A 10,556-nucleotide genomic window follows, 5' to 3' on the forward strand; every position below is an offset into this window, starting at 1 on the left:
AAATGACTCCTATGTCAAATCAAAAAGTGAAAGAGTGAGACACGTGATGCTGGGCTGATGTTGTGGCGTTCACTGTGATGTTTGCTGTGCCAACTAGCGGTGGGGTATCTGAAGCTGGCTCGTAACCCGAATTTTAGCTCGCAACTCAAAGCAAAAAATCGGCCGAGAGATGGCTCGTATCTTAAAAAACTCATTAGTCGGTACACTCGTAAGTCAAGGCCCCACTGTAATCCCAAATTCTTAAGTAACTGAAGAAAATCTGGAAATTTTATTTATTTGCCCTGTTTCAGTCTTACCAAAGAACTTGGCTGCATATATGTTTGGATGTATTTTTTTATACATATAATAGATAGCCCCCCCCCAAAAAAAAAACCCAAAAAAAAACCCCAAAAAACACTTGTTGAATGAATGAAATGGAATTTTATGGTTTTATTTTGGATACATTATAAATTCATGACTTGCTTAACAGTTCATAATGAATTAGTTAAAGTTCCTTCAATGATGAGCAAAAGTCAATCAGTGGGATTTTGAAAGGTCAGCTGCTAATTTTCTGTAGTAAATCAAGGATAACCTATATAATAATCCTATATAATAAAAGGGTAACATGCTAATCAACCAAACGGCAGAATGACTGGTCACTGTGACGTGCACTGACCACCAGGGCGTAGATGCTCAATGCAGGAGCTGCTCCCTGGTGGTCAGTGCACTCCCACAGGGGGAGTGCAGCTCAGCCACAAGCCGGGCTGATGGCTGGCAAGCGCAGCAGCCCGCCTCCGCGGCAGTGCTAAGGATGTCCGTCTGTGGCTTAGGCCCTTGCATAGCATGCTTCTGGAGTATGAAGAATTGTGAAGGAGAACTTGCTCTTGATGAGAATTGACATGAGTGTTTTAAGGAAGCTGATTACAAAGGCAAGAGTTAACAGCCTGGAAGGCCAACCAGCAGGTGGTTACCTTGATTCATGGCTGGAATGTTATATTGAGCTTAATGTAGTTACATGGCAGGGGAACAGAAGAGGAACTAGAAGCATTTTATTAGGACAAATAGCAAGCCTGGGAAACAGACATACAGGGAGAAAGGAGAAAAGCCTAATCATGGTCCTTCCAGAGATTTGGAGCCAAGGAATAGGGTCAACCTAGCTAGTAGGAGAAAGGAATTAATCTTTTTTAAATATATCTTTATTGATTTCAGAGCATATTTTATTGATTTTTTTACAGAGAGGAAGGGAGAGAGATAGAGAGTTAGAAACATCGATGAGAGAGACATTGATCAGCTGCCTCTTCACGCCCCATACTGGAGATCGAGCCCACAACCTGGGCATGTGCCCTGATGGGGAATCAGCTGTGACCTCCTGGTTCATAGGTCAATGCTCAACCACTGAGACACATCATCCAGGCAGGAATTGATGTTCAGAGAAATAATTTTAGACATGTTGAGTTCGATAAGACCAAAGTACAAAAGACTGATTAGAAAGAATTGGTAGTTACCAGCATAGGCTTACTGTAAGATGATGAGCTTCCCAGAGTGAGAGGGTATGAAGGTAATTCTTAATACTGATGTCTTTCCAAACAAGCTTTTCTGTGTTGTTTGGTTTTAAAAAGAAGGAACCCAGGTCATTGGGCATCTGGGAGACAAGGAGTAGAATTGGAAAAGGGGTGAGAGGTGGCATTTGAGAAGGATTTGATGGTTCTAGGCTTCTGACCATGACTGTACTGTATGATGGTGGTGTTTTCTGAGTTACAGCATATTGGGTGTTAAATCTGAAAAACAACTGAAGATTATGCAAATTGAAGTCTCTGAGATGACTGCCTGCATGGTAATTGTGGTGTCTGGAGGGGCAGACCACCTGAAACTTTGAGCGTCCACAGGGTTTTAACCTGAAGATATAGCATGCTTTACAAGAGTTTTCATAAAGAAAAAATAACTATGATCACTGGTTCATAAACAGCCAAGAATAAAACATGAGATGTGTGATTCATCCCCTCCCATGTTTTCTCCTTTAAGCAATGAACCATCTTTTTGTGAGTTACCTGGAGTAGGGTAGCTTTACTCTAAGAATTGGTGCTTTTCTTTCTCATTTTAATTAACATGTTTTCCTTAAAGGATACAAGTAGATGAAATTTCTACTCTAAGAAAATGGCATATTTGTATAACTATTTTAGACTAGTCCTCTTTGATGCAGTTTGAACTCTATTTTGTAGTCATTTATAGTAATATGTAATTCTTCCTTGTAAGGAACTGCAGTATTATACTTCCTTTTTGCAGATTATACTTTTGGGGATGCAGAGAGGAGACCTGCCCAAGGCCTAAGAACCAGTCAGTAGAAGGCCTGAAATTAGACTTGTGGTCTCTAGGTTTTTCATCTGTTGTTCACCTCTAAGGAGCCAGCTCCCCTTTTGCTGGACTTTACTCGATGTCCAGTGTGTTAGGTGATATCCATCACCACCTATTCTACTTTAAAGCAGCCCTTTAATGCCTCTCTAAAATGGATCCACTTTTTCCTGCCCTTGGTTTGGAATACCTCCACTTGGAGGAAGTGATAGTTACTTAAAGGGTAGACAGGAAAGAAAGAGGAAAGGGCCAGGGAGGGATCCTCAGCTAGAGCCTCTTCAGCATTGCTGCCAAGACAGTGTTTTCTTGAACCAAAGAAGCCACAGGCAAATAGCCATCTTCTCATTCAGTCCCTGAGGATAGAGGTTGCATAGGTAGGTAGTGTTTTCTGGCTTTGTATTTCTACACACACACACACACACACACATTTCACCCAATCCTAAGAGTCCTTGGGGTGGGTATGAGACGTCAGTATTGTGAGTGAATCTGATGGACAAACAGCCAGGACCTAGATTCACCCATAAGCCATTGCTCTTGACTGGGATAAATGATGCTGCTTTAGATGAGAGATCAATATGATTTGAGTATTTCTAAAAATTAAATATAAATGATTAGTTTATATGTCTAAATGGAGGCATGAATGTTGTAATATTGTTAACATGAATACTAATAAGGTCAGGCTGAAGAGTCCGTCCTAATGGATTGCATTTTGGTAAATACTGATTTAATCCAAGGCTGAACTCGAAGCTGTTTGTTCATCGTGAACCATACTTCTCAGGAATCTTGGGACTTCCTTAACAATGAAGGCAGCCAGTAGTGGAGCCAGCTGATTGTAGTGTAGATTGGGTGACCCATGTCTGCCTCTCTCCCTTTCAAAAAGTGGAAGTTAATGTGTTTGTTTTTTTAAAAAAGACTTTTGAAATGATAGATGTTTTTATTATTAACAATTTTAGGGGGAAATGTTCGTTATGATGCACTTTTCTAAAGATGAGTATCTTTATTTCATTTTTTATAGCTTAGGTCTCTTCTGCCAACATATTTATTTGAAAGAAGATTTTGTGCACATCTGCATGTTTGAGAGATTTCTTTGGGGAGGATGCTGTTGGTGGGAATCACTCTGTTAGCCCCTTTTAGGAATGCTTCATTGCTTTAACATCCTGGCCTTCAAAGGCTGCCACCTATAGCCAAAACTGAGTTGCATACCTTCCCTTTTCTTTTTTTTTTAAACTTAATTTTATTATTTTTTTTTTAGTATAAGGAATATGCTGGGTATTAAGTATCTCCACAGACCTGCCTGGGAATCCGGGGGCAGGCAAGTGTTTGTGCAATCTGTGCCAAAAAGATGCTACCAGGGAGATGACAAGACCTCGGTTCCTGTCCTCTTGAGGGAAAGATTTCAATCAAGAGACAAAGTGTAGAGAAGCAAGCAAGAATTTATTGACCACAGCAAAAAATATACTTAGGAGTGTGAAACACAGAAGGGCATAGAAGAAGCAACAGGAGAGCCTAGCTGGGCTCCTCTGGCTCACTGGGAAGTCAGAGAATAGGGCGCCTTGGCGATAGGTTTAGGGGATTAGCTGGGATAAGCTGCTGCTGCCCATTGCTCCCCTGGTTGCAAGTCTCATGGGGTCCCTTAGAGTTTAGGGGGTATGTGCCTTTGGGGGAAGGAGAGAGGGAGGGAACGGCACAGGCATGCTCCATGGAGGGAGAGTGCCATACTTCCCTTTCCTGCTCTTCTGTGTTACAGATGTGACAACACATCTGTGAAATGGATAAAAAGTATGTTAATGCGGGAAGTAGACATACGAAGGAAGAATCAATTATTGAGGGTTCTTTTGTTTGGAACAAATACCTAGGCAGAGCCACTTATTGGGAGCTTGAGGAACTTTGTAAAATCTTCCTGGAACACATGAAATATCTAGTTATGAAACACGTCTGCAATATTTGAGGCTTGAAGCACTTCTGAACATTACTTAGAGCAAGTAAAACCTGTACTTTTTAAAAAAATTTTTGTTGTATGCTAATCTTTCTGCATAGGTGTGTAGTAAGGACATGAGAAGCCCCCAGTGCACTGTGTGTGGGTATCTGTGAACAGCCTGGGCTACTTCCTGTGGTTGCGCTTTTGAAAACAAGCACCTGCCTCTGTGAAATATAGGCAGCTCAGCCACAGAAACGCCTAAACACTTAGAGACCATCTTGCTGGTCTTGAACTTGTGAAAAGAAAAGCTTTGAGGAGAGGGTGGCCATCTCTGAGGGTATATGATTTTGATGCAGACATGGAGAGCTTATGCCATCATGAAGTTAAGACAATCAGTATTCATTTTATCTGGTAACAGCGGCAGCATTTTAGATAGGCCCAGGTTTGAAAACCAGTCCCTTGGGCAAGTTACTTAATCTCTTTCTGCCTCAGTTTTCCCATATACAAAATGAGGATATAATGATACCCTACCTCATTGGCTGCAGTGAAAGTGTCTATGTAAACTATTGGTGAGTGCCTGGCTTGTAGTAAGTGCTAAGTATAAACTGTTGCTGCCGTTATTACTATTAGTGTTATTGTAACTCATTCTTCCTTGCTCTGGGATCATGTTTAATTTGTAGAACTGCCACAGTCCTTGTTTTTCCTTCTTCATTTGCCCTACTTTCAGCATTTTCTACCACTGTATTAATAACCCACCCAAGGATAAAGAGAGGAAAAGAAAAATTTTCAGGCTTGTCATGTTTTATTAAATATGTCAAACATATATAGAAGTAGAAAGGACATATTTATAGGAAAGTGCTATTTTTAAAGGTTAAAAAGTGTAAAGTGTCATTTGAAGTGTGGAAAGTAGAAATCACAAGCCTTTTGCCTTGACCCAACTTTTTAAATATTCTGTGTATACAATGCATATTGTATATAGTTGTAATTCTAGAGGACATACCATTTTATGGATTTTCACCACCCAGCATTACAACATAAGCATTTTTCTCTGTCCCTTAGCCTTGGCAAACAGTTTTCAATATCTTTGTTTTTTTATCATGGATAATTATTGGTTTGTTGTATATATTGCCTCCTTTAAAAAAAATTATAAGTAAAATGGCAGTGAAAGTCTGGAGATGGTTGGGGTTATCTTAGTTTTTTTTTTCTGTTTTGATTAGGAATCTGTGTATTTGTTTCCTGATACATAGGAATCTTACTGTAATGTGGTTCTTTGGAAAATTAGCTTTATGAAGATGAAATAGCCCCAGTCCATGTAATAATACCAAGCCTATAACTTGGGGTTAAAGGTAAACCTGCTGTGTGTCAGTATCTCTGCATGAGACCAGGACTGTGCTAGACCTGAGCTGTCCAATATGAGACTGCTCACTTGTAGTTATTTAAATTAATGAGAATTAAGTAAAATGAAGATCAGTTCCTCACAGTCACACTGGCCTATTTCATATGTTCAGTAGCCACATGTGGCTAGTGACTACCATATTGGACAGTGCAGATACAGAGCATTGTCATCATTGCAGAAAGTTCTGTTGAATAAGGTAGCCTTAGCTTATTCTCTGACTGCTCAGTTCCTTAATCTTACAGTGACAAGGAAGAGCCACCTATTTGTAGGGTTTTCTAGAGCAGAAGTCGGCAAATACTGTCTGCCTGTTTTTTTAGTAACGTTTTATTGGAACACAGCTACACCTGTTTGTTTACCTATGGCTGCTTTTGTGCTACAACAGCATAGCTGTGTTGAGTCGTTATGACAGACCAAATGTGGCCCACAAGCCCGTAGTGTTCACTCTCTCTTTACAAAAAGTTTGCCAATCCTTTTATCTAGACCAGGTTTCTCAACCTCAGCACTAATTAATTATTTGTTTTGAAGGACCATCCTGTGCATTGTGGGATGTTTAGCAGCATCCATGGCCTCTGTGCATGAGATACAAATAGCACCACTGCCCCCTCCCACACCCAGCCAAAAATTTCTCCAGACATTGCCAGACATCTCTGGGGAGCAAAACCAATACCTGCCCTACTCTGAGAACCACTAATCTAAAGTGATGTGGCTTGACAAAACATCCATTTATAATACTATAAAAAAAAAACCTTTAGAGAGCTGAATAAATTAAAAAGTCATTTTATGCTACATTAGCAATCTCTCCAGAAACAGAAATGTTTCCTTTAGCATGATAGAGTAACTAGAGTAGGGTAAGGGAATGGATGCACTGAGGTTCCACAGTTCACTGTCTGCTAACTGGGGAGCAAATAAGATGGAAGTCACATCATCTTTGAAGTTAATGGGGACCCGTGGTTAATTTTGCAGGCTTTCTGGTCTACTTGATGAAACACAATATGACTGCAGGGTTTTTGTTAACTGAGTGTGTAGATGTCATGTGTATATACCCAGTACCTTGTGCTGAATCTGGCCAGAAGGAGTTAGTAAATATTTATTAAATGATTATTGATAAATGCAGTAAATTAGCACTTACCTGTCTTAATTGTGATTTTTAAGTTGTCCATGTAAGTTCTTACCCTCATTACCCAAAATAATTGAATAACTGGTTGTATTTACCTTCATTAGAAGGATTCAATGTCAAGACCTATAAAATTGTGTTCAGTTCTTTTAAGATCTGGTGCTTGAATACTTTTCAGAGTGGTGATTTTCAAAGCTATAGAAAAAAGCTATGTTAAGAGATCAAGTACTCACTTTGTAGGAAAGTAGAGTATTGGAGCACAGGTTTTAATTAATAAACAATGTATGTAGTATTTCTGAATTCTCATTTAGAAAATGGGGTGAATTAGAATTGGGAAAATTGCCTTTCAAAGTAAATATCGGGCATACCTTTATCTAGTTCTTCAAATTAAAATCCAATTTAAAAAATTTTAATTGGTATTGAAAGGGATATACAGTGTACAGCACAGACAATGGAGCACATGTCCATGTGGTTAAATATCTAGGAAGGTAAGCAGTTTTGACTACTGAATTCAAGTGAATTTTAGGTGAACTTGTTTGTTCCGTGCATGATGTATTTCTGTTTGTTTTTTCAGATCTTACCAATATATTTGAGTCCTTCCTGCCCCAGTTGTTGGCCTATCCCAATCCCATAGATCCTCTCAATGGTGATGCTGCAGCCATGTACCTCCACCGACCAGAAGAATACAAGCAGAAAATTAAAGGTAAGAAGGCAAATCATTTAACCTAGAAAAGAACAACTTAAGTCTATTCAGCTTTGATCAATGATGGCCCTTCTTGTTACTAATAATTTTTCTCAGGCCTGAAAAGACATGGCTGCTGGCTGGAGCAGAGCTCACTAGCCTCTGTAGTTCTGAGGGTCAGAGGCAACCTTTGGAAGCTGCAGTACCAACACGAGAGAAGGGAAGGAGAGAAAGAGCAAAAGGAAAGATGGAAAGATGAGAAAGTGGGAGGCTTAACTGTTGGGTGGTAGAAGGTATAACCCTGCCAGAAATCCATGTGGACACATGTCCAAAAGAATTTTTGCCTTCATTTGCTTCCTCTTATTTTGTAAAGTTAGAAAATTAGACTTGAGGATAATGATTATTTGAAAGGTATAATCTCACATGAATTTAATAGACAATCATCCTGGCCTTTCAATAAAACAGCTACCTTTGGGAGTTGGAAAAATAATTGCCAAATCCATCATTAGACTTTTAAAGAATTATATTTTACCTGTTGAATTAAATATATCCAGTTAGGCCCTGGTCACTGTGCTCAGTGGTTAGAGCATTGACCCATGCACTGAAAGGTCACAGGTTCGATTTCTGGTCAAGGGCACATACCTGGGTTGCAGGTTTGATCTGGGCCTGGTTGGGGCATGTGTGGAAAGCAGATACTTGATATGTCTCTCTCACATTGATGTTTCTCTCCTGGTATTCTTCCCCCCCCACCCCCCACCCCTCCCTTCCATTCTCTCTAAAAATCAATGGGAAAAATATCCTATGGTGAGGATTAACGACCAAAAAAGTATATTCAGTTGGCTTCTTTTCTTGGTCCAATACTTTGGGAAGTTTTCATGTAGGCATATTTCTCTGCTACTGCACATACCTTGCCCTTGATCAATGGATTTTTCTGTTAAAACCTGAAATGTACTGTTAAAGTTAGAAATGTGTTAGTGATGGCAGCACTAGTTTCCTAATTCTTTAGGATTTAGAATCCCATTTTCCCATCTTACACTGTTTACATGTTAATGGGACATGAATGTCATGAGAACTTTCATAATGAAAAGTTCTACCAAAGAAGAAAAGAATTTATAGACCTGTTCATCTTACCAAATGGAAGGCATTGGTATATACCCAATATTTAGCACAACTTGCCCATCTGCCTAGCAGTTCAGAACATTATCTTCCACAAAGCAGTGCCCTCTGAGGTGCATTTGTAAGAGATGGCAGTAGAAATAATTCATGAGAACTTGAATACATAGGTCTTCCCTCTGCAGGTCTGAGACACTCAGGAGCATTTGGGGCTACTGTGGGTCATGGTCAGTTTCCTTCTCTTCGTTTTCTCATCTCCTCCGGTCTCTACAGGGTATTGTTCAGTACTGTTATTGAGATAAAATAGAAATAAATCTACTGTAATTTACTTAGGTCTCAGGTGCTTTGCAAGTTATGTAATTTATGCGGCAGAATATCTACATAGCCAAACAAACAGGTATCAAGAAAAAGGCAGTCAGTTTCAACCAGATAAAATCCTATTATGAGACTATTAAAAATTTGACAAGGAATCACTTAACAGTGTCTACAACCCACAGATACCTTGGTGCAGAACATATGTCTATAGTTCTGTGTTAACTATGCTGCAGCAATTGAACACTACTGTTTTAGTACATATCTGCTGTAATACCAATTGCAAAAGGAACCTAGCCTACATTTTTATCTTAGAATGGCTAGCTCTAGCTTAGGGAACTCTAGCTTTCTAAAATGTTAATGCTGGCTATCATTTTGTCTTCCTTAGTAATCTGAGAAAATCATGGCTGTCAGACCTGAGCTCACCCCAACTTCCTACTGTACCCTTATTCCCTCCAACAGGAAATAAGAGATGTCCCATCTTATTTCTCAGACTCCCCCCACCAACCTGTGATCTTGTTTTCCCATGGATCCCCTTTTTCCTGGTTCCACCTCTTCCCCTAGACCAGTGGTCAGCAAACTGCGACTCTTTGGACCCTTGAGTGTGGCTCTTCCACAAAATACCGACTTCTGCGCATGGGCCACGAAGTTTCAACTGCACTGTATATGCGTGCCCGCACGTGGTATTTTGTGGAAGAGCCACACTCAAGGGGCCAAAGAGCCTCGTGGCTCGCGAGCCGCAGTTTGCCAACCACTGCCCTAGACCAGTGGTTTTCAACCTTCTGGCCCTTTAAATACAGTTCCTCATGTTGTGACCCAACCATAAAATTATTTTTGTTGCTACTTCATAACTGTAATGTTGCTACTGTGATGAATCGTAATGTAAATATCTGATATGCAGGATGGTCTTAGGCGACCCCTGTGAAAGGGTCGTTCGACCACCAAAAGGGTCGCGACCCACAGGTTGAGAACCGCTGCCCTAGACTCTCAGAGGCACCCTCATTTCAGAAGCCTTTATCTGCTCCTGTGGATTCCTTTAGGAGTCTTGCCATTTAATTCCTTTCATTTTCAAACTTCTTGCTTCCTTGCCTTAGACTTCTGAGGTCTGGTTTTGTTTTCCCTCCTATACTGAATCTATGATCTCATTTCTTCCCAATATTTTGGAGCCTTCTCAAGACCTGTTTTCATGGACCTCTCTGCAGCTTTGGTATTTTACCTCTTACCTTTCTGAAAACATTTCTAATTCCATTCCCAAAAATGGTCATTCTCTTTAAGATTCTGTCCTTCACCCCCTCCTCCGCTTCCCTCACTCCTTTAAACAATCCCCTCCAGCCCAGCTGGTGTGGCTCAGTGGTGGAGTGTCGACCTATGAACCAGGTCAATTTTCTCTCAGGGCACATGCCCAAGTTGTGGGCTCGATCCCCAGTAGGGGCTATGCACGAGGCAGCCAGTCAGTGATTCTCTCTTATCATTTATGTTTCTCTCTCTTTCTCTCTCTCCCTTCCTCTCTGAAATCACTAAAAGTATATTTTTTAAAAAGTTTATACAGTACATGCAGTAAAATGAATTGTTAAAATATGCAAGCTCTATTAACGTGTTCAGAGAGAAAAGTTATTGCATCTATAACACAAAATAGAGATTGTACAATAAAACATTTAATACAAGAAAATAAAACGACAGTCAAAATAATTTA

At 40.1% G+C, this 10,556-nt stretch overlaps 1 protein-coding gene across 9 annotated transcripts in view; it reads left to right on the forward strand.

Annotated features, from left to right (window-relative positions):
- Positions 1–10,556, forward strand: part of UBE2H (ubiquitin conjugating enzyme E2H) — a 108,592-nt gene that overhangs the window by 89,497 nt on the left and 8,539 nt on the right. For all 9 annotated transcript variants that reach the window (XM_015568882.1, XM_015568877.1, XM_015568876.1 and 6 more), the window contains one exon: positions 7,331–7,459. In XM_015568882.1, the coding sequence (XP_015424368.1) occupies positions 7,331–7,459 (129 nt within the window). The remainder of the gene's footprint in view (positions 1–7,330; positions 7,460–10,556) is intronic.

The sequence above is a fragment of the Myotis davidii genome, unplaced genomic scaffold (genome assembly GCF_000327345.1).
Source record: "Myotis davidii unplaced genomic scaffold, ASM32734v1 scaffold705, whole genome shotgun sequence".
NCBI lineage: Eukaryota > Metazoa > Chordata > Mammalia > Chiroptera > Vespertilionidae > Myotis > Myotis davidii.